The 23,737-nt window shown below is 30.1% G+C and overlaps 5 protein-coding genes across 6 annotated transcripts; 3 read left to right on the forward strand and 2 right to left on the reverse strand.

Moving 5' to 3' along the window:
- Positions 1 to 988: 988 nt before the first annotated feature.
- On the reverse strand, positions 989 to 1,750 carry LOC113866757. Its single transcript, XM_027501561.1, has one exon. The coding sequence runs from the start codon at positions 1,733 to 1,735 to the stop codon at positions 989 to 991; it is 747 nt and encodes a 248-aa protein (XP_027357362.1). The 5' UTR covers positions 1,736 to 1,750.
- A 3,134-nt stretch (positions 1,751 to 4,884) lies between these two features.
- LOC113848064 (vestitone reductase-like) lies at positions 4,885 to 7,133 on the forward strand. Of its 2 annotated transcripts, none has more exons than XM_027477450.1 (4): positions 4,885 to 5,066; positions 5,485 to 6,009; positions 6,239 to 6,434; positions 6,521 to 7,118. In XM_027477450.1, exons 1-4 carry the CDS (start codon positions 4,946 to 4,948, stop codon positions 6,660 to 6,662), a joined length of 984 nt encoding a protein of 327 aa, XP_027333251.1. In that variant the 5' UTR covers positions 4,885 to 4,945; the 3' UTR covers positions 6,663 to 7,118. The 2 variants fall into 2 exon arrangements, with proteins under 2 accessions (XP_027333251.1, XP_027333244.1); XM_027477443.1 differs by having other exon boundaries at positions 4,900 to 5,066; positions 5,482 to 6,009; positions 6,521 to 7,133.
- Positions 7,134 to 7,978: 845 nt separating this feature from the next.
- On the forward strand, positions 7,979 to 10,372 carry LOC113852613 (vestitone reductase-like). Its single transcript, XM_027482928.1, has 4 exons — positions 7,979 to 8,099; positions 8,884 to 9,408; positions 9,961 to 10,153; positions 10,231 to 10,372. Exons 1-4 carry the CDS (start codon positions 7,979 to 7,981, stop codon positions 10,370 to 10,372), a joined length of 981 nt encoding a protein of 326 aa, XP_027338729.1.
- Positions 10,373 to 12,207: 1,835 nt separating this feature from the next.
- Positions 12,208 to 13,433, forward strand: LOC113853111. Its single transcript, XM_027483565.1, has 2 exons — positions 12,208 to 12,509; positions 12,988 to 13,433. The coding sequence occupies exons 1-2, from the start codon at positions 12,296 to 12,298 to the stop codon at positions 13,215 to 13,217; spliced, it is 444 nt and encodes a 147-aa protein (XP_027339366.1). The 5' UTR covers positions 12,208 to 12,295; the 3' UTR covers positions 13,218 to 13,433.
- A 7,527-nt stretch (positions 13,434 to 20,960) lies between these two features.
- LOC113852601 (zinc finger protein WIP2-like) lies at positions 20,961 to 23,438 on the reverse strand. Its single transcript, XM_027482916.1, has 2 exons — positions 22,738 to 23,438; positions 20,961 to 21,398 (listed from the first exon to the last, which is right to left on the reverse strand). The coding sequence occupies exons 1-2, from the start codon at positions 23,314 to 23,316 to the stop codon at positions 20,961 to 20,963; spliced, it is 1,017 nt and encodes a 338-aa protein (XP_027338717.1). The 5' UTR covers positions 23,317 to 23,438.
- Between the last annotated feature and the right edge of the window lie 299 nt (positions 23,439 to 23,737).

Raw genomic sequence — 23,737 nt, forward strand, 5'->3', positions numbered from 1 at the left:
TAAAAAATATGCATAAAATTTTCAACAATACCAAAACATAATATAAAAGCAAATTGCAACACAGCAACTAAAAAAACAGTTATCTATGATAATTATACATAAAAGCTTTAGCATATTTAACTACAAATTTTAGCTTAGAAGATACAAGAAAAATATTAAAAACAGACTTTTATTACTCTATCAAATAATAATAATAAAAAGTTAATACTTTAGTACTTAAAAGTTAATTTATATTATATGAAATTGTTATTGCTTGAGGTCGTTGTGAAATAAAATAATGTAATATGAAATAATTGCGTCAAAATGTTCAATAATGATACTAATCATTTCAAAAACATTTTAGTTACACCTTAAATCCCCAGATTTAAGTTAATATGCAAACTTGGTTTTCGCAATTTTAATAATTTAAATTTAATTCTCATAATTTTGTTAATTATTTAAATAAAGTCCTGCAGTAAAAAATTTATCAAGTAATCAATAAAATTATGATATATTTTCATTTAAATATTTTGTACATTTTCTTTGATCAATTTTTATACTTCAATGATTTGTCACTTGATTATATTTTGATTAATCATAATAATTTTTTAACATAAAAATTAATTTAAATAATTGATAGACTATAAAAGTGAAATATAAACAATTAAAATTATAAAAACAAAGATCACATAAGTTATAGTATCAAACTTAAAAGTATAAATAATTGTTTTTTAACATAGGACAAAATAAAAGAATGAATCACATATAACGACTAAAAGCATTTAAAATTTAATAATTTTGGAAAACCAACGAAGAAAGAGTATAGAACAAGCCAATTCAAGTGAGAATGAAGATTATTTCTTATGATCTCTGCTACAATCGAATCCCAAATGAAACAAAACCGAAATTGTGAACATCCGAAGAGAAAAGCAACAACATATATATATCATAAGCAGAAAACTCATCAGCTACATTCACAGATTTTGAAGCTTTTTGCAAAGTAGCAAAATCAGCTCCATCTTGAAAGCAGAGCATACCCCACCCCAACAGCAACACCCGCAACGCAGAGAATCGAAACCCCACGAACCCTAACAAAGAGCGCGTTCAACTGTTTAGCGACTTGGAGCGTGAGCGTGAGAATCTGCAACCGACTCTGTTCCTCCATCTTCTTAAAGAAATGCATTGGCTTCAGCGAGTGCCGCAGCATAAACGCCAACGAAAACGGAAACGCAAACGCCACAAGACTCTGCACCGAAACCTCCACGCGTGGCTCAGATTTAGATATGTACGTGATCCACGCGCCAAGCGCAAGCTGAACCAGACCCATAACCGCCACGATTCTGCTCAAACCGTACATGTTTTTCATCATCGTTTCTAGAACCTCTCGCGTCTCGTTCGCTAGGGGTGAGAGGTCACGTTCCACCGTGGGCCCATCGATCTCTTGGTGCTTGAAGTTCGGGTTTTGGCTTGGGTACGGGCTTGGGCTGGGGTTATCAGAATCTGATGATGATGATGGTTCTTTGGTTGAGAAAAATCTGCACGGTGTTGCTATTGCCTGTGGAAGGAATGGGTTCGTCGAATTTAAGGTAGAAAAGGGACGGGGGTTGAAAAGGAATCGTGGACTGGGGATTGTGGTTTGAAAGGGTTCGAAGATTGGGACTTTAGGGTTTTTGAACAAATAATTCGTTGAAGAAGATTGAGAGTGCTTTAGGAGGGAAGAGGCTAACCTTAACCTTCGTGAAATCATTGCCGCCATTAGACCCAAGATTCTGATGAATTCTTTTGGTTCGGTTTGGTTTAGAATGCTTTTCTTACTTGGTAGTGTATTGCATTAGCAACGGAGAAGTGATGGACTTTCTTGGGAGCCCAATATTGTAAATGCAGCACTGTGGGCTGAATATTGGGCCTTCAGTGACAAGGTTATGGGTTTCAGGATCAAACATAAAAAAAGGTATTGATATTATATGTGACATAATATATTAATATATTTATTTTTTACTTTTTAATTACGTTTCTCAAAAGCTCATCATACTGAAAATGCGTCTTGTCTTGTCTCTAATTAGTGGTACACAGAACATTGTCGTTAAAAAAAGTGTCTAGAGAATGAAATGATGCTACCGACTTTGCTTTTGATTAATTACCACTAGTTGAGAGAATAAGTTCACTTCTGAGTTGTAATACAATTTTAGATTTAAGATGTAGAAATATAGCATAAAGAGCTGTAAATCTTCAAGATCAGGCAAGAAACCATGCAGGAGTTTATAGGGAGATTTTCATTAAGCAAATAGGAAGGAACACGATTTCATCATATATTTGAGTATAAACCAGTGTTTTCTTTCAATTCATCCACTTTGTTGAATGTTTTTACACAATTTGGTTGGCGTAGAAATCCTTGACTATTATCTCTGTTGATAGAAAGATGTCATGAAAATTTCTTGACTATTATCACTTCTTACAATTTTAACAGGGCATTCAATTGTCTTTCAACCAGAGTAAGGGACTTTTGAATGTGCATTTAAACTTTAAGCTTGTTTAATAAATGAAAAGTTAGTCATGCACACCCCAATATTGTTAACTATCAATTTGAACATTTGTGATAAGACCCTCAACACTTTCCTTTCTTTCAAGTTGAATTTTGATTATGTGAGTGTTTAATAAATTATATAGATCTCACTCCTTCTTTGGCGTTTTTCATCCCTCAATTTCTTTTGATACCAAGTCTCACTCTTTATTTAATACAATGGTATGAATTTTTTTAACGCTAAAGATTGCTTTTGAAAAAAGTGTGTTAATGATTCTCAAGAACAAAACATGCCAACAACAAAATTGACTTTTTGGGTGGACAGATATAGTAAGTTGTCATTATGTAGTCTAGAAGTGAAAGAAAATTCCACTCCAATAACATCAATCATCTTTAATGGTGAAACGAAAAATACATCTGTTTCACTTATAGCTTTTATTAAAACTAATAAAAAATATAATGGGCCTATTGTTGAAGTTAAAAAATATTGTTTACAGAGACAACTTTGACAATATTAATGTTTTTGTAAAATCAAGGTAAACAATTGCTTTCGTTATTTCTTTGAACTTGCTGTAGTAGCCGGGTAACGTTAAAGACAAGATATTTTTAATTCTATGCAATGCAAAAGACCATTTTTTAGTAGAATTGTCCAAACAGAAACGTATTTACTTAAAAATAATAACTGGCAAATTATGTCAACGACAACAATGCTTAAGTAGTAAATATTAAAAGTAACGTTAAGCATTTTATCAATAAAAGTAATGTACTGACGTAAAACACATACTAACATCATTTTACATTAATCATTTCTACCAATTAATTACAAGAGTAAACCACATTCTTCTCCCTTAAAATATGTTTATATCACACTACCATTTCTTATATGTTAAAATTATATAACTCTATTTTAAAAAAAATTAAAATACATCACCATTTGATTTATTTAAAGTTTTTTTTATTATTAAAGCACAGTTAGGAAATAAACCGTAATTCATTTTTTACTAATGGTCTAATTTTTTAATTTTTTTGCTTTATTTTTTTAGTTGAATATGTTAAAGTTGCCGTTGTTTATATCTTGCATGATTTTGTTAAAGGTATTAGTTTTTTTTTTCATTATTTGATAAGACAAGTTTTTAAAATAAAACTCTTATAACAATGACGAGACTTAATGTTTCATAACAAATACATTGAACTCAATTAATTTCTTGAAAAATTGACACAAATGTATAATTTATTAAAACAATGGGTTAAATTTTTATTGATTTTAATTTTTTAAGGAACAAGTTATGTAAATTTAAAATAAAAAGGAGGTTAGCATAATTTATGTATTTTTTTAATGGAGGAAAATGTAATTTTCTCTAATAGTAAATTATATCTAATTTTTAATATACTTACACTTTAATTTTAAGTTTAATTACATTTCTAATTCTTTTGGTTTAGACTAAATTAATTAAGTCTTTTTATCTTTAAAATTATGTAAATTTGATCTCCCATGGGTTCATTTAAAATCCTATTTTTGATGTTTTAACCAAATGTTATAATAGAATTGGAACATGAATGATTTTAAAGTTTTAGAAATAAGAAATTTAGCAAAATTTGATAAAATTTAAAATATTTTTTGTAAAATATGAGATTAAAATTTGTAGAAGGAAAGTTTTAAGTTTTTTTTTTGAAAAGTAAAATTTAGTATTTTAGTTATGTTTTGAGTAAAAGACAATTTAATTGATTTAATTTGCACGAATTTTAACAAAAAAAAATTAAGAATTTAAGAGTTTTAAATAAAAAATTCAATAAAAGAATACATTTGTTACATTTTAAAAGCCATGAAATTTTGTTATTAATTAATTAAATAATAAATATTATACATAGTCCAATGATAAAAAAAAATAATAATTAAACCTTAATTTATTACTTGACACATACAATTAATTAGCGTTTAATTACAGGATAAAAATAAAGAGATACACATATCATATTTAGTTAGTATTTCGTAGAATATAAAAGACATTAAAAACATAAATTTAAAAAATGTCAATGTACTTTTAAAAAAAAAATACTAATATCTCAACTTTAAAAAGACACACAAAAAATAAACTTATAAAAAAAATAAAAAAATACTGTGTTTCTGTCTTTATTATCTCATTTTCTCTGTATGATAACCAAATGCCGCCTTAACGATATAATTGACAAGACACAAATAATTGGAGCTTTTTCAAAACCCATATCAGATCATAGAAAGTGTGATGCAAGGGTGGAATATGTGGCTAAGAAAATATAGAAAAATAAAGGAAAAAACAAATTAAGTCCAATCACCATTTAACACTTGCAGTGAAGAGAATAACACATCAACGTCTAAAGGTATCACTTTTCATTTGTTCTATCCTATTCACCCAACAAGTGGATACATATAGCAGTCATTAGAACAAGCAAGAAGGAGAGAACAAAATGGAAGAAGGTAAAGGAAGAGTGTGTGTTACAGGAGGCACAGGTTTTATTGGTTCATGGATTATCAAAAGGCTTCTTGAAGATGGTTATTCTGTTAACACCACTGTGAGACACGACCCAGGTGATAGAGCCAACCCATCTGTTAAATAATTATTTTTAACACTTATCAATATATTTTTGTAATTTTTTGTTTTTAATTTTTCTTTGTCTTGTTCCATGCATTTTCTGAGTTCTTTTATTTGAGTCTTTTCATCGTGACTATTCTACAAAAAATCAACATTAGTCAGCTTCTCAAGACCGAAACCAAAAACTAAACTAAAATAAAATGAAAACCAAAAAATCACAAAAATATAAAAATAGATAACGTATTTGAGCGCTGTTTTGAACATTGCTGTTGTTTCCCTTATAAACTTTTGGTGTGGGGTATACACTATAGAGGACTTGTAATCAGACAGTGCAGCTTCCAGGTTGTGAATCATTTTCGTTGTTTTTTGCACTTAAATTTGACCCCTGGGTGTGTTTTGTTAATTTTGAAGTAGAACACAAGAAGGATGTTAGCTTTCTTACCAATTTACCTGGAGCACCTCAAAGGCTACAAATTCTCAGTGCTGATCTCAGTAATCCAGAAAGTTTCACTGCGGCCGTTGAAGGGTGCATCGGAGTTTTCCATGTTGCTACCCCAGTTGACTTTGAACTAAGAGAACCTGAGGAGGTAGTGACCAAAAGATCAATTGATGGTGCACTAGGCATTTTGAGGGCATGTCTCAATTCCAAGACAGTGAAGCGATTTGTTTACACCTCTAGTGCCTCTGCTGTGACTTTCAATGGCAAAGATGAACAAGTGATGGATGAAAGCTTTTGGAGTGATGTAGATGATCTTAGAGCTTCAAAGTTTTTTGGATGGTCTTATGCAGTTTCAAAGACATTGACTGAAAAGGCAGTTCTTGAATTTGGAGAACAGAATGGATTGGATGTTGTGACAGTTGTTCCAACTTTTGTTTGTGGACCCTTCATTTGTCCTAAGATTCCTGGCTCAGTTCAAAACTCACTGAATTTTGCATTTGGTATGTGATGCAATTTGCTGCTTCTGCTTTCTACCACATAAAATAATTCGCAATGTGTTTGAAGATCAAGATCATGTCACTTAACAAAATGGGTAACCAATTCTATTTTAAAGAGTGTTAAGAAAAGATATGAATCATACATGAGAATTATGTTTATTGTACTTGCTTTTCTACTTTGGCTGAGTGTTTTTTCTTATGATTATAATTATATTAAATGAAATTCATGCAGGAAAAATAGATTCATTTGGTTTCATGCTTCAGACACCAATGGTGCATGTAGATGATGTGGCTAGAGCACATATATTTCTGTTAGAACATTCTAGTCCAAAAGGGAGGTATAATTGTTCACAATGTTTGGTAACTTTTGAAAGGATCTCTGAACTTGTTTCTGCCAAATGCCCTGAGTTTCAACAACCAACTAAAGGGTGAGCTTGACATTGTTGATTTAAGCAAATGAACCTTTTGTCTTTTAATCTCACCATAACAAATAATTGATTATTTCTTCTTGTAGCTCCTTCAAGCTGATTGAAGGTACAAAGCTAAAAGATTTATCATCGAAGAAGCTCATAGATGCTGGATTCATGTTCAAATATGGGCTTGAGGAAATGCTTGATGATGCAATTCAATGCTGCAAAGAAAAGGGTTACCTGTGAGGTAGCTGTGTAACCTTTTCTACGTCATAGGATGGATAATCCACACAATAAGGCAATAGTTATCTATGTTAAAAAAAATGGTTGTTGAAGCTAGCAATTGGGACTTAAATGCTTTTGGAATTGGACTACTATTGGCAATGGAAATTAGTTAATGCAATTCTAATATGGTTTGTGTAAAATCTAATAACGTGTTGTGTGTGGCAAATCTACATTCATATCTTTTATGTAAGTAATAGAGCTGTGGAAGTCTTTAAAGGATTTGGAGATGGATTCATTGAATTTAGGATTTCTTTATTTGTTTTCTTTTTTATAAGACAAATGAACTATTAAAGAGAAAGTACAAAGTGTAATTTGAATTTCTTTATTTGTATGCTATAATAACCTATGCTGTGTATTATTTGGTAGGGTGATGTGAAGAAAAAACAAAATTGCATAAACAAGAAATATTATTGTGGTGGAATGACCTATTATATCTTTCATCTCTTGAATTAATTGACATGAGTTAGTAGAAAAAAATGGAATTCCAATTATTTGAAGTTTTGGCAGAAACTGCAGGCTGGAGTGTAATTTTGCTTAAGCAAAAATATACACAGAAAGATGAAAATGTTGCCTTCTTGGCCTCCTCTCTTTCTTTATCTCTTTTTCTTTTAGTTTCACTCAATTTCTTTCTCTTTTTTTTTTATCTAGTTCTCTTCTCCTCCCCTTTATCTCTCTCTCTTTCTTTCCTCATTTAGCTTTTTTTTTTTTTATTATTATTATTCTTGTTCTGCTCTTTCTCTCTCTTATGCTCGCTCTTATCTCCTTCTCAACCTCTCTCTTTTTTTAAATTTTTTTGTCACTCTTTTTTACTTAAGTTTAACAAAAAGTGATTTTATTTTATTTGTTTTAAGTCAAAAATATTTTTTGTTAAATTTATTTAAACAAATTTTATTTCAATTAAGCAAGCGAATGAGAACTGTAGCATGTAGTTCCTGTAGTCCTGTAAAAAAAAATATATATCCATGTTAACAAGTTTTCAATAAAATACTCACTCGTTATTAAGAATAAAAATATAAAACTAAAATGAATCGAACGATCCGCATCATGACGACCGCACCAACTGCGGGTGAACCTGCTCCTTGTTCACATTCACTCATGCGGATGATAAAAAATGAATAAAAAAAATTCTTTACAAAAAGTAAAATAAAAAATGATTAACTAAATTAAAATTAAGCTGGTGAAGGGGCCCACCATGATACGGATACTTGAGATGAAGAGAAAGTGGTAGACTTATATAGTGACTTGTACTTTGGTGTTGATGGAAGAAGAGTGAGAGAATGGAGGAATGTAAGGGAAGAGTGTGTGTGACAGGAGGTGCAGGGTTTATTGGTTCTTGGCTTATCATGAAGCTCCTTCACAATGGTTACTTTGTTCATACCACTGTCAGACCCGATCCAGGTTTAGACATTCTCATTCTTTCCATTTTAACCTTTTTTTGTTGAGTTACCATAGGATTTCAGATCTAACCTTGCTTTCTGCTGCCTGTTAATGCCATTCCTTTTTGTTCTTTTCATCGCTTAATACAGTTACTGAAATTTTACCTGATTTTAGGACACTCAGAGGACTTTATTTTTTGGGTCACTCATCGTAAAGCTTTTTATTTTAACATTCTATTCCTTTATGTTAAATGATGAAACTTTAAAACTATTTTAAAAACTGTTAAAAGGGCCAAGTAATTAAATAAGCACTGTTAAAAATATTAAAAGGGAAGGAGAAATAAAAACACATCAGAAGAATATTTAAAAAAAATAAATATGCAAATGTTATGTTTAGGAGAGTGCATAAATAATTTATAACTCTAGTAAACTCTTTTCAAATAATTTAAAAAGTTTATCAGTATAACTTATCAAAATAAGTTATTTATACCTTATTTTAGTAAATTTTATTATTAAATTTATGATATAAGTTATCATTTTAAAATAACTTGTCTCTTAAATAAGCATTGTATTGTATCTACCATCTATCAAATTACTTAAAGTAAATTATTATTTTTAATGCATAATCCACTTCTGAACTTGATTTTGCTATCAGTTACTAACTTTCAAAGTTTAAATTGTGTTTTTAATTTTAATCAAGTTTGTGATAATTATTCTTAATATATATTTTTTAAAGAAAATTAACGGTTTTTTCGTACATTAATTCACTCAACACAGTAACAATGTTTACTTTTATTATAAGACAGAGCATAAAGAAGATCCTAGCTTTCTTTATGACTTACCTGGAGCATCCCAAAGGCTACAAGTTTTCAACGCTGATCTCAAGAACCCACAAAGTTTCAGTTCTGCCATCGAAGGGTGCATTGGAGTTTTCCATGTTGCTACCCCTGTTGACTTTGAATTAAGTGAACATGAGGAAGTAGTGACCAAAAGGACCATTGATGGTGCACTAGGCATTTTGAAGGCATGCCTCAGCTCTAAGACTGTGAAGCGAGTTATTTACACTTCTAGTGCCTCTGCTGTGAGTTTCAATGGCAAAGAAGAACAATTGATGGATGAAAGCTCTTGGAGTGATGTGAATTATCTTAGAGCTTCAAAGTTGTCTGCTTGTTCTTATGCAATTTCAAAGACATTGACTGAAAAGGCAGTACTTGAATTTGGAGAAGAGAATGGATTGGATGTTGTGACATTGGTTCCAACTTTTGTTTTTGGACCATTCATTTGTCCCAAGCTTCCTAGCTCAGTCAGTGATACATTGGATTTTGCATTTGGTATGTGATGCCATCAATTTTAATTACAATTTTAATATTTAAAGTTATTAAAAAGTTAGTCTTTAAAAATAGCAATTATTGACAGTTTTAATTTAGGTTGTTTTCTTTTTTTTTTACTTTGTCAACTATGAATAACTTTGACTCTTGATTTTAATACTCATCAATTAATTCAGTTCATAATATCATTATGTCAACATCAAATTGATTGATATTTGTGAAATACAAGGAACAAATTGACTGTCATGAATTAAATTGATTGGTGATGTCAATTTTAAAAACTAAATATATTAGCATTTGTTAAAATTCGAGGCAAATTTTTATTCTATGTAATATTAGAGATTAAATTGGCAGGTAAAATCAATTTTTGAAACCAAACTAATATTATTTTGTTTTCATTTAGTTGTTGAAAATGTGTTTGAGGTCACTGGAAAAAATGTGTCACAATTATATTTCAAACAAACTTAAGAAAAGATAGATGTTCATACACGATAATTATATGTTTTATGTGCTTGCTTCAATTGCGATGGTAATGATGAGTTTTCCATTTTGCAGGGAACAAAAGTCCATTTGGTTTGGTACTTGAAACACCCATGGTGCATGTGGATGATGTGGCTAGAGCTCATATATTTTTGCTAGAACATTCTAATCTAAAAGGGAGGTACATTTGCTCACAGTGTTTGGTCACTTTTGAAAGGATATCTGAACTTGTTTCTGCCAAATACCCAAAATTTCATCCACCAACTGAGTGAGTTTCTGTAGTACTTAATGTTGTTACAATATTTAAATAAACAATTTGAAGTGATTGATTATTTCTTCTTGTAGCTCATTAAAACAAATTAAAGCTGTCAAGATACCAGATTTATCTTCGAAGAAGCTCACAGATGCCGGATTTGTATTCAAGTATGGGCTTGAGAAAATGGTTGATGATGCAATTCAATGCTGCATTGAAAAGGGTTACCTGTGAGCTAGCTGTGTACCCTTTTTTTATGTTATAAGATGCTTATCCACATAACGAGACAATAGTTATCTATGTGGAAAATGGTTGCATAAGCTAATAATTGAGAATTTGGGACTTAAATAGTTGACAAGTGTCTTAATTTTCTATGGTTTAATTAAATCTAATAATAATTGTTGCGTGGAATGTTGCAAGTCCACACACGGTAATAGTAGTTCAGTAAAATAACTGGCTTTCTAAGCATACTATAAAAAGAATAAAAAAGAGAAAGAACGTTCTTCCAATTTAACTCTAAGCCAAGTTCAATATCTAAGAATTATCAACGTCAGCATAAATTGAAAATCGACGGCCTTCTTTTTAAGATAATGCTATTCCTGTGAAACCATAGAGACCAGACCATTCCAAACCAAATAGAGTACCCTGCCTTCTTAGCTTTTAGTGCTATAAAAATGCTCCACAATGATTAAAAAAGTGCATTGTTCTATCAATATGAAGCACCGTTTGCAGACCTAACCAACATCAACATTCCATCCAAACAACATTATAAAGTGCATGAAAATAACAGATGTAAGGTGTTCTTTGATGCTGAATTATAAAAAACAAAAACATCATCTATGCTCCACAGGTATGTATATGAGTATTGGGTATGATACAATATACAATATATATTTTTTTAAAGCTGTAATTTTAGAGGGACTATCGTTGATCAAAATTTTCTGAAGAACTCCATTCACCATGTGTGTATGTTAAGTGAACCGCATAGCATCCTGAAGCAGCAAAAATTCCTCAAAACAAGTTTTTGCCATTCATCATTTTAAATGAGAGCATTTTAATGAGTTAGATTTTTTTTCATTGAATATTTTTTTTATTTTAATCTTAATTTAAAATTTAAAATTTTCATAATATTTAACAGAAATAATAATAATTTTTAAAATTTATAAACCTCAAAATAATTAATGAAATATGCCTTTAATTTTTATTAACAAAATTATTTTAATTTAATAATACTTGTAGATTGCTTCTTATTTTTTAATGTTAACTATTTTAGGAGCTAGTCTCATATTTAATAAGTCATGTAACTGTGTTCTTGCATTTAACTTTTAATTTTACTTTTATTGTTAAGTTTAATATTTTTAAATAGTATTTCTTAATTTGGTTTTCAATTTTGATATACTATATATCAAAATGAATATTTTTTAGATAAATAAAAAATATTATTATTATAATTTTAATCAATCTTAATTTAATTTTGGCACATCATATCAATTGTCAATAAAGTCTTAATTTTAATAATTTACAAATGACTTTCTTGTATATTGTATGGATATTATTAATTTAAAATAAAAATATTATATAATTATTTTCAATTAATAAATTTACAAAAAAGTACATATTTTGATAACAAATAATATATTATATCAGGTACATAAGACTAAATTAAAAAAATAGAATTTTTAAAATAAAAAATAAATTTTAAAAAATTTAAATCAAGATTAAATTAAATAATCAACATAAAAAATTTCTATATCATAATGAAAAAGATATCTTAACTAACTTTAAAATCATCCTTATTTAATATAATTCTTAAAAATACTAACATAATTTTCATAATTGTTTCTTTAATTAAAAAACTTGCGTCTTTAATTTAATTATATTAAAATAATAAAGTATTTATTAATAATAATAAAAATATTTTTATCTCTTAATTTTTATTTAAAAAATTATTTAAATATAAAAATATTCGTACAGACGAAAATATACTAATTTATAATATAATATATGTATGATTTATGCTTGGAATTTTGCCCACTGATTAATCTCCAGTGACGACAATTGAACATTATCATCCTTCTTTACTCTCTCAAACAGAGTCCTTTTGAACTCTGAATAATTCACTTTCATTTATCTGCAAAGTGAAACAGGCAAATCTGAATGGTTTTTGCTGTTAATTTCTCTCAAAACCTCCTTTTCTGCAAGCCATCTTCTCATGGGAAAAGCACTTTAGAGGTCAAGTCTTGTTCACAGTCACACAACAAAGCAACCACTTCCCATATTCAAACAAAGAAACGGTGCTTGAGATGCAACACCCTTTACTCAGATCAAGATAATTCCCCACTTGCTTGCTCTTTCCACGGCCATACCAATGGTATATATGCAAAATATGTGTATATATATTTCACTATTTCTCTAGCCACACACACACACACTATATATATATAGTATAGGATAATATCTTAACAATAAAGGGGCATGGTTTGTTTTAATAATATTTCATTATACACATCATTACTAATCAATTAACAATGGCCTATTTTTATAGTTCAAAGTTTCCTAACAATTTTTAAACAAATTTTTACACCCACCAAGAAAAAAAATCTTTTCATAAATTTATTTCTTGAATCTTCCATTTTTATTTCTAATCTAAACCTTGTCTAGGAATTCCATTTAGATATACCAATGAGATTTTTATGATCATCTAGAATTTGCCAATTATGCATCCTCTGTCATGCTTTCACGATTGGGTTACCAAATATATATTTTTTAATTGTAGATTTGGTTTCTTTGGTGAGCCACAACATGATGAATTTTTGAAGCATAACTGCTACTTATGTAATGTTTTGTAGGAGAGAAGGGTCTATTTTCATTGTCTCCACCACACCAAGGAATTGATGGGGATTGGAGTGATAAATCTGGAGTAATTGTATACAAATGGAATGAGAAGAATAACAGGCCAAACACTGGGCGTGCCAATTGGAAGAGAAGATGGAGTTGCTGTGCTGAGTATGATGAGAATGCCCCTCCCTGTAGACGTGGCTCCCATGTTTCCTACGATGATGGTTTTACTTTGTATTAGTTACAGTTCTTGTTCTCAAAGATACATGTTTGGTTCTTCTTTTATGCTTTAACCATATTTTGCTTAGAGATATGGTCAATGTAAATTCTTAGACATGAATATGAAGCTACAAACTTTATGTTTAGCATACCCAATGATGAGTTTAGCTTTGTGAATAATGAAATTTCATTTTTATTATTGGAGCTTGATTCAGTTAGTTACTTCAATTCTACAGTAAACACATGACAGTTGCAACAGCGTAGATATAAGAGCTGATTCAGTTAGTTAATTACCTTGTTATGGCACTAAATGAGTTAGTTAAGTGAGTGTCTGCTTCTCTTATACCCTTCTCATGTTCTTAACTTCAGGTTATTAATAAACACATATCATACTTGTACTCATTTCATTAACATTATTCAATCAATTATGGCATTCTTCTATATGAATCCTATTTCTTTTATGTATATGGTTTAATGCCCCATCAAGTTCTGATATTTTTTCCAATGGATTTGCATTCAGTCATTGATTGGAGCAGTACCTATCAGCTTCTTTGACAATAAATATGATACCTTGATGTCTTCTGTCTGCTTAAATTAAGGATGTCAAGTGTGTAAAGATGAAGAAGTGCAATAGAAACTAGAAACTCAGTCTGCTGTTGCTGTTGAAATTTTGGGTATTTGGCCATATACAAGTTCGGAGATACTTTCAACAGTTAGCAAACATTGTGAACAATTATACCTCCCCTTGGGATTAGATATATTCCAGAAAACATAAGTGTTTCAAGTACCAAATCATTTAGACCTTTGGAGGCTGCATAAATTTCCCTTTATTAAAAATCTTAGGAACAAACACAGCCAAAATGTAGAAGTCATCATTACTATCTGAACTGAATCAAGCACCTAGAACATATATTGTTATTATATATGAATATCTATCATTTCTTAACTCTTTAAAATACAATTGTTAGACAAGTGACATGACTCATGAATCTTTGAACAAAGCACTTAGCCATAATGGAAAATTCAGCCTAGGAAGCACAGACATGACACATTTAGGATACGTTGTATAAACATAAATAAGAAATTAATATATTTCAATTATAAAATAAAGTATCTCAAACATAAAATTTCAAATCTTTAAAATGAAAAATTAACAATGGTACACTGAAATTATTAAAGATGATAATCTATTAGTTTATCTTAGGTACTCAATAAAGCAATTACTAATTAACAGGACAAGTATTGAAGTGTGTTGCTAGCATATCCGTGTCAGAGACATGTCTGACATTGGTGTGACAATCTTCTAGCTGTGTCCGTGTTTCCTAGAAGTCAATGTTACAATCTGAATTCTGAACTAAAGCAAGCACATAGATGTATGAACCTCTGTCCTTTCTTAATTCTTTTAGAATAGAAAAATAGAATTGTTAGACAAGTGACATGAGTCATGATTGGAGAATCAAATTGCATCGCATACAAATGCAAAATCCAATGATTCAAGACTAAGTAATGAAGCCACGAAACAGGAACACCAATATGAAAATGTTATCAGTACTCTAATCAGAAAAAAATGACATTCTTCAATAAGATTCACTAATTATATTTCTTAGTATAGTTATTATGCAAAGCAAAATATTCAAATAGTTCTACAGATCAGCAGAAAAACTAAACCAGAAAAGCTAACACTGTTTAGTAGATTCATTCAATAATTTCTGTTTAACAGAAAGTCAAGACTTAACACAGTAAAAATATTTGAACCAGAATATCCATCAGTTTTTTGTCAGTTCTTCAAAACATTTTTCAATAATATTATGAGGAGTATCTCCAAGATGCACCTGCACTTATTAAAATCCTTTCAATGATGGATCATATTGGCAAGGCTAGTATGGAAGTTCTCAGTTCTATAATCTTTAGGTGGTACATGCTTGAAATCTATTAGGATCCAATTGGTATTGAGTTCCACATTAGAAGTATGAGGTTCTAGTGTAGGGTTTATAAAGCGTTGGGCTCTCCAACTACAACCACTAGCTTTTGTGGTGTGATTCTCCCAAAGTTCTTATCAATTGGTATAAGAATCTTCCACCATGTCTCCTAATTGCAAATGAGCAGTGTGAGTGGTGATCTTTTCCTATGTGATCCAGAGCATAAGGAGTATTTGTGGCTTCTAGAATGAGAACATTCTGATCAATGTTTCCTGCACCCTGTCATGTTTAAAAGTTAAAGGCAGTTCAAGAAATAGCTATAATTTTTCTTATAGGAGAAATTAATATGCAAAGCACTGGAAGTTTCTGCCACTACTATTATTATACAGATAAAAATATTAAAAAATAAACGCCGATGGCAAGTGGGGCAAAAGCAATTGTCTATAGCAAATTCTTCTGCTGTTACTGTAGTAGTTTGCATATTCTTGATGTTTATTTGATCACACTTAAAAAAATTTAGTTAAGGAAACCTCGTTAACGTTTGGATTCGAGGAGTTAGTTTTGTTCTCTAGTTCATCTTTTGGCCCATTGGCTTCTTTTTGAGGCATTTTCCCTTGCTTGGTTGAACTCAATTTTGTCTTCACAATAGCCCTAACATGATTACAGAGAATACAAGAACTAGAGATAATTAGTTAAATGTAATTTTCCTTTAACGTTGTTGGGGTGTGACTCCTTAAATACATGAACATGAATAGTCCTTCAGACAGAATGGTTTTATTCTTGTATTCAGTTCATAGATTCACATCCTTTACATCAGTGTCAGCATCAGTATCATCGCAAAGAGTATACATAATGGCTGCAAATGATGGCCTTTGGGGTGTGACTCCTCTAATGTATGAAGAAGAGTGGTTTCATAGCCTTCCTTGTACTTATTTCAGTAGTTTACGTTCTATATATTTTAGTCTCAAAACCAGGATCATTATAGAGAGTATGTGATGAATTTTGGGGTGAGACTAAGCTAATATAAGAAATGTTTGTATTTCTTCAAACAGAATAGTCTCTATTTGTTAGAGGAACATCAAAAGCAAGATCAATTTTTGCTCTTTTTATTGGTAGCATGCCTTTGGAATTAGCCCCCAACCAAATCTTCATATTCTATCAAAACCATCTCAACAGTCAAAGTAATCAAAGAAACAAGTAAATTTAGTGCTTGAAACTTGGGTTGGGAAGATCACAAAACCTATATAACATGCCATTATCTGCATGTTGACGCTGAAAATCAGAATTTGTTGATTTGGAGCTACTTTTCAAACTGCTCATTGTAGTGAGATAAGACATTCTTAAATGCAAAGTCACCACACGATGCTTAATTGAAAATATTTGGAAACAATTTATTTTATAATCCTCTTGGATGTTTGATTAAATAAGAATCAAACCTTTGAAGCAACATCGACAAAAAGCCTTAGTTCCACGATCTCAGCAATTTTGGATGGATGTTGCACTTGCTCATAATGAATGCTAGAACTCTCATTCGAGTGTTGAAGAAAAATTATTTATTAGCAGTGAGTTAATTTTCATTACAAAATTTTAAATTTAATTAATTTGTGATTTCTAACTATTTATTAGCCATGTTTGGTCTAGATAAAAATGAAAATAACATGATATGTATAATAATGACAATGTTAGAATGTGTGGCTCACTTAATAGAAATATTTTTACTAATTTAAGCATATATTGTTGGTTAAGGATTGGAGAATAATTGTGTTCTGATCGGGCAATAATATCTCAAATTTAAAGTTAAAATTTGCGCCACAATTTGAGATGTAGATTTTGAATTTGATCTGTTTGCTCATTATTTTTCATTATTTCTATAATAATAATATTTAAATTTTGCATTGTCAATGAATTAAAATGTACAATAATTTATAATTAATTATCACTTAATTTTTTATATTAATTATTATAAAAATCAAGAATTTCTGTTAATACAATAATTTATAATTAAGTGATAATATAAAAATATTTACACTATCAATGTATTTAAATTAAGTTCGATTATATAAATTAATAATTCTTTTTAATATGGCAATTTATGATGAATTAACGGTATAAATTTTTTCATACTATTAGTATATTTAAATTAAATTAAAATAAATATCCTTAAAGGAAAGAAAAATTTATCAAGTGATACCTATGATGTTTCATTTTATATATGCTTTCCAAAGGTAAAGTGTAAAAGATCCTAATATCTCGCTTGTCTTTTTTTAAAAAAAGTTTATTATTTAAATGTTTAAAAATTAAATTGTATATAATATTTTGTATAATTATTTATTATTTCGTATATTTTTATTATATATATGCAAATAAAAATCAAAAAACAACTTTTAGTTATCTATTTTAATTGTTCATTGTTAAGATAATAAATTGATCAACAACAAATTAAAGAACATATAAGAGGACTATGCATGACTCTAAATTGTGTAAACATTAGATAAGTATGGCATTCAAACTTAAAGCTCACACTCTCCTCCAAACTTTTAATTGGACTCATATTCAAAATATTAATATAGTTTCAAAGCTCACTTAAAAAATAAAATAAAATAGGGATAACAAAAAAAATAAGATTTGAGTTATAGACTCAAACTTTAAGTACAATCCTAGGATCACAAAAATAAAAGAAATACAAGTTAAGTTTAGATCAAAGCTAGTTGAAAAAGTGTTAAGATAATAAGGCACACACTTTGCCTCAAACTCTTGGATTAGATTCACATTCAAAATCCTAATATAAATCAGAGTTTGGGTAAAAACATGAAATGCCCAAATTTTAAAAAAGTTCAAGAAAAATAAAAATATAATTATTAGGCCTATGACATTAAAGAAATTAGCAATAAAAAGAAAAATAAGCCTTAAGATAGAGACCCAAATTTGAAGTATAAGTTCAAGTTATAAAAAATAAAAAAAGTACAAGTCACTATTAAGTCAAAATTAGTTAGTTATACTTGATGAGATGTGTTAAGACAATAAAATATCACATTATTAAATTAACAACAAATCAATATTTATATAAGTAAGAGGGTGTTTTTAAATTACTTAAGACATTTTAGGCAAGTGAGCTACTTAAACTTTAAAATTCATGTTGTCTCCGAAATTTTTGGATTAGGGTCATCTTGACATATATTTTTCATTTTTTTTCTGTCTGGCATATGTGGTTTTTGCATTAAAATTAAAAGAATAGTTACTATTAAGTTAAAGTTGGTTGATTAGACTTAACAAGGGGTGTTAAAACAATAAATAAGTTAACAAGAAATTAAAGAACATATAAGAAAATATCTCTAAATTAACTGCCTACAATATTTTAGGCAAATAGCTATTCAAACATTAAAGCTCACACTCTCTTCCAAACTTCCGAGACTCATCTTAACAGTTTTTATTTTTCTATTTGCCTTGCATCAAAATCATAAGAACAGTCACGTAGCAAAACAGAATTAAGCACCTTTAAATAATAATAAAAAAAATTGGATAAAGTGCGAAAGGAATATTTTATCTGCACCATTACTTTCTCACTTTCCTCGTTGGTTTACTTTAAAAGAATCAAAACAGTGCAACACTTCAAATCTGATTGGAACTATAACATTTCAGTGTGTCGTGGGGTGATCTGTAATCTCTCTGATTAAAAAATGGTACAGTTCAATGTAAAGAATCCTTAATTACTCTTCGTTTATTCAAGATTTAATGAGCAATTAGATGAAGATCAAATGATATATATTATTAAACTATATGATCAATTGCACCATTTTTGGACGGAAGAGAATCTGTTCCACATTAGGGTATCTACACACAGTAAACCGACACTACGTAAAGGCTAAGAATGTAATAACCTTTTCAGAAGCAAACAAGCGCAGTACAACGTAGAAGACATCAGAATGCTCCTTTCTCTGAATCAACACTCCTTAAGATTTGTTCTGCCTTGCATTTCCCTCTTTCAACTGTACGTGTTCATCGTCATGGCAAACCTTCCACCACGAAATATTGAAATTTATCTTAAATAAAGTTTGGATCTTTAAAAAATCGCAATTTTTTAAAATTTTATTTTAATTTTTTAAAATTATTTATTATTTTTATTTAGTTCTTCTCTTGGTGATCTTTTAACTTACTATGTTATTTACTTATATAACTATGTTAAAATTCTTGGCATTACTGTAAGAGGTTGCCTATTCAAAACAAGTGGTGATTGGGTTTAACTTGGTGATCTACTAATCTTGCTGGGTGAGAGGAATGCGTAACCTAATAAGCCTTACTAGTTCATTTTCTACCACGTTTCAACGTTTTAAAATTGGAAATCACATAATAAAGTAAAGTGTTAAGTATGTTTTAATTTTTCTAAGATTATTAACTTTTAATTTTAGATAATAATTAAGATTTATTCATTTTTAATCTTTATATTTAACAATTTTAATGTATTTTTGGTCCCTCGTCAAGAATTAAAAGCGCATGATTTAATAATTTGTAAGGACTAAAAAAAATTAATCAGTGACCAAAATTAACATTTAATAATTTTAAAGAGACTAAAAATATATTTAACCTTAAATTAAAATAAACATATATTAACAACATTTTTTTAAATACTCTCTCTTATTATTTTGTTCTCTAAAAATTAATATATCTTTTAAAATCAATATGTTTATGCAATAAATAAATTTATTTTTTAAAAATAATAATAACGTTGTGTTGCTATCATTCTTTTATATATAGAAAAAAAATCAAGTTATTTTTTTAAGTTCGCTCAGCCAAAATCTCGAAGAAATTAGTTATGAAAACGAAATTAATGTGGATATAATATAATCGATATTGATAATATAATATTATTCTACAATTAAAATTAGTTGGGTATTAACCATTATCGATTTTCAATGTATTTATCAATTTTATCTTGATAACTTGAAGTCTTGGAATCAATAATCAAATATTATAGTTTATACTATATGTATTGTATTTTGATTAAAGATCAATACCACAGTTTTAATTTGGCACGTAAGTTTAGTTTCTCCTGTTTCGAGTTCTCTCCTTAGTCATTGCACAGCTTTGAATTTACTAACTCTTCTGAGGCAAGGTGCTGCGGTTGACTATATATGCAAGTACATGATGTACCGTTCTAACTATAAAGTATTACTTTCCTCTACGGCAATGTTTGAATTCTGCTCACTAAAAGGGTAGGGAAATCGAGTTTATCTTGTGAAATGATCAAATGATGAGAAAATATGTCTTTTATTTTTTATAGAGATTAAATAAGCAGTGCTTGTTTAATTTAACATATTTAAAAAATAATTACTTATTTAAGCACTTTAAAAATAAACTATTATTTTACGTAAGAGAAAACCATCCCAAACATTTGCTCTTATATTAAAATTTATAAAATTTTAATGGAGCTCAATGAACACAATTTTTCACGTCATGGAATCATATAAAAATCATGAGAGATTTATTCCAAAAAGGTACTAATTCACGCTACTACGGTGATTTTGTTCATTGGAATTCTACACAAACCCTAGAAATAAACTGTACATTTATATATATTCCCAAGAATGGGTGCATTAACTACGTTGAAACATGGTACACTGGACCACATGAAGAAAAAGGAGAAGGAAGCGGATCATAATTAAAATAGTACACAATGCTAAGTAAAATGAAGATAGCAACCCACATAGCTTATAAAATGTAAAACTGAAAAAAATAAATAGACACTTAAGTCAATACGAAACTCCTCATTAGACAACTTATTTTACAAGCATAATATGTATGCGATATTAGATAAGAGTTCACCTCAAATTTTTGTAATTTTTCAACTTTCACAATGAACTTTCCCCATCATGTTCAATTTCGGAGGCAGCTTCATCTTCTTCTTGCAAGCAATCAATGCCAAAAGCCCCGTGACCATAACCAAAGGCTTTGATGTGGTCTTTTAGGGACCTCTTGTGCTTGAAATCAGACCCACATAAACAATACCATACTTTGCCACAGTTCTTCTCATGTGTCCTCCAATCACCTTTCACTGCAAATGCTTTGCTACATTTTCTACACATGTAGGGTTTTATGCCATGCTTTCTCTTATAATGTGTTTGAAGGGTTCTGAAATCCTTGAGAGGCCTTGCTCTTGGGTGGTCAATGTTGTGCTTGCAACCTGGTGCACAACAAAAGCATGGAAGCCTTAGCATAGCTGTTGGTTGTGTTCCTTTCAGAGAATCAGGCCCCTTTCTGTATTGAGATCCATGTCCCCACATATGCATCTGAAAATTAAGCCATGAAATCAAACTTAGTTTAGGATATGTTTGGAAGTTGAGTTTTGAAAAAGAAAAAAGGAATAGGAAAATATTTTATCGTTAAAGTAAGAGAGTGGGATAATATTTATAAAATTGAAAACATCAAATTATGATAAAGAATATTTATTAAAAATGAAAAATTATCAACTTTCTTTCAATTTAAAATTCTACTTCTAAACATACTCTTAATTAAACAGAATTAATAGTAATGAGTGTGCACTCCAGAACCAAATTGTATATAATCTGCTGGAACTTCATCTTTCCATGCTCATCAGTTATGAAATTTTAAATTAAATTTTCAGAATGAGTAGTTAAGGTGCATGTATATATATTTGAGTTTCACTGAAACATATGCTTAGGCTATAATACTTCCAAAGTTCCCTAGAAAGTGTGTATATATAGATGACTAGTGAAACCATCTAGTGATTACCATAAGACTGAAGACAGGTACAACGCGAATGGAACCCATATTTTTTTGGCTTCTCCGTTGTATTCATTCATATGCAAATTCGGAAGGCAATATGATAAAAATAAAGTAAAATAAAAAGAGCGAGCTAGACAAATTGAAAGGTAATTAATTAACATAGCGTTCCAGATTAATTAAATTTCTAATTTCAACAATAAGATGACAAGTTAACAGTAACTAAAAGTTCGTACAATTTGTACAAAAAGCCAATTTGCACAAAAAGGTTCACTTCAGATATCAAACTATGTCTTCTTACTTCTACTTAATTATATATGGGGTATGTGGGACTGGCTCTTCAGTGTTAAGACACCTGAGAAAATGATCTCATCACAGACAAGTTATCAATAACCCTTTCTTTTTTTACTGTTTGCTTTGCAGTGCTTTGAAAAGGCTGTAGTGATTTCAGGCTTTTGAAGAGGAACATCTGAATCAATCCTGAGAGAAGCATTGTTATCAATAATTTGTTCTACTTTTCATTCATTTGCAGTCTGGTGCAGCACAATGTTCTAGGTGACATAAAAGCAGAAGGAAGAGACTTCAAGTTGTCAAAGAAAACAAAACTTAATTAAGGACACCACTGAGTCTGAGACCATATAGCCACGTTCAGATATACATGAAACAAAGAAGAAAAAAACAAAACAAGACCATGCAAAAGGGATATACAGCAAACCAAAATGATGAAACACAAAAGTAGGGACCTATCTTCTGATTCAATGTTAAAATTAAGAAAATATTATAATTAAGGACATTTTATTTTATAAACAAGGGGGAAAAAAAGTACAGACACAAAAGGGGAAAAATCAAAGTGCTTTTTTATTTATCTAAATGAGAGGACAGTACCTGAAGATTATTGTATCTGTTGAAAGTTTTAGAGCACACAGGACATGGGAACTGTGTAGGACCAATGAGAATTTGAGAAGGGGTGGGAATCCAATACTGACCCTTGTTCAATCTATCCAAAGGTTGTTCAGAAATGATGTTTACTTCCTCTTTTTCACCCATTTCCATACAAGTTGAGACCACCCTTGATGAGCCCAGATCAGAAGAAGAAGTATCCATTCTTGGAAGCCCTATGTGTAGGGCAACTGTCACAGTTTCATCATCACCTTCTTCAGCAGTAGCAGTCAATTGCAAGAGACTCTCATCTTTGTTGTTCTCAGCTTCTATAATGTTTGAGGGTTCATTTTGCTGCTGATTTGGGAGGCTTATCTTGTTTATGAGAGGAAGGGCCTCTCTTAGAGGAGGAGAAGGAGGAGGAGGAGCTGCATAAGAGGACGATGAGGCTTCATGTAATTGAATTCCAAACCTGTTGTTTGAGTAATTACCAAGAGGGTAGGGTTGGGAAGAAGAATAGTAGTGAGGGTGAAGGAGCATGAAGTTGAACCATTCATGGAATAAATTGGAGTGAGGATCTGTCATAGTGAACAATGTTTGGTGTGGGAGAAAGGCAATTTGGTGATATATGGTTCGGTTCTTTGGTGATATATAAGAATATTGAGTGCATGTGTTTGTGTGTGTGAGAGAGAGAGAGAAAGAGAAAGAGAAGATGTATATTATGTGGGGGAATGGAGAGCCATGTAAGTAAGTTTCAAGGTAAAAGAATTAGAAAGCCAAAGTGTGTGGAAAGTCAAGAAATTACCCCCTGCAAGCCAATTAAAGGCGAAAGGGAAAGGCAAAGGTAGAGTCAGAGATTAGACTTGCATGTTGTCTCCAAGGATATAGAGTTTGTGTTTGTTGCACCACCACACACAAACTTCATAAAAGGGAGAAGAAGGAGAGAGAGAGAGAGAGGAGAACATTCTGTTATTTTTAACTTTGGTCACTCTTTCACTTCCTTTGC

This window comes from Abrus precatorius, unplaced genomic scaffold (assembly GCF_003935025.1).
Source record: "Abrus precatorius isolate BTA unplaced genomic scaffold, Abrus_2018 Scaffold10, whole genome shotgun sequence".
Taxonomy (NCBI): domain Eukaryota; kingdom Viridiplantae; phylum Streptophyta; class Magnoliopsida; order Fabales; family Fabaceae; genus Abrus; species Abrus precatorius.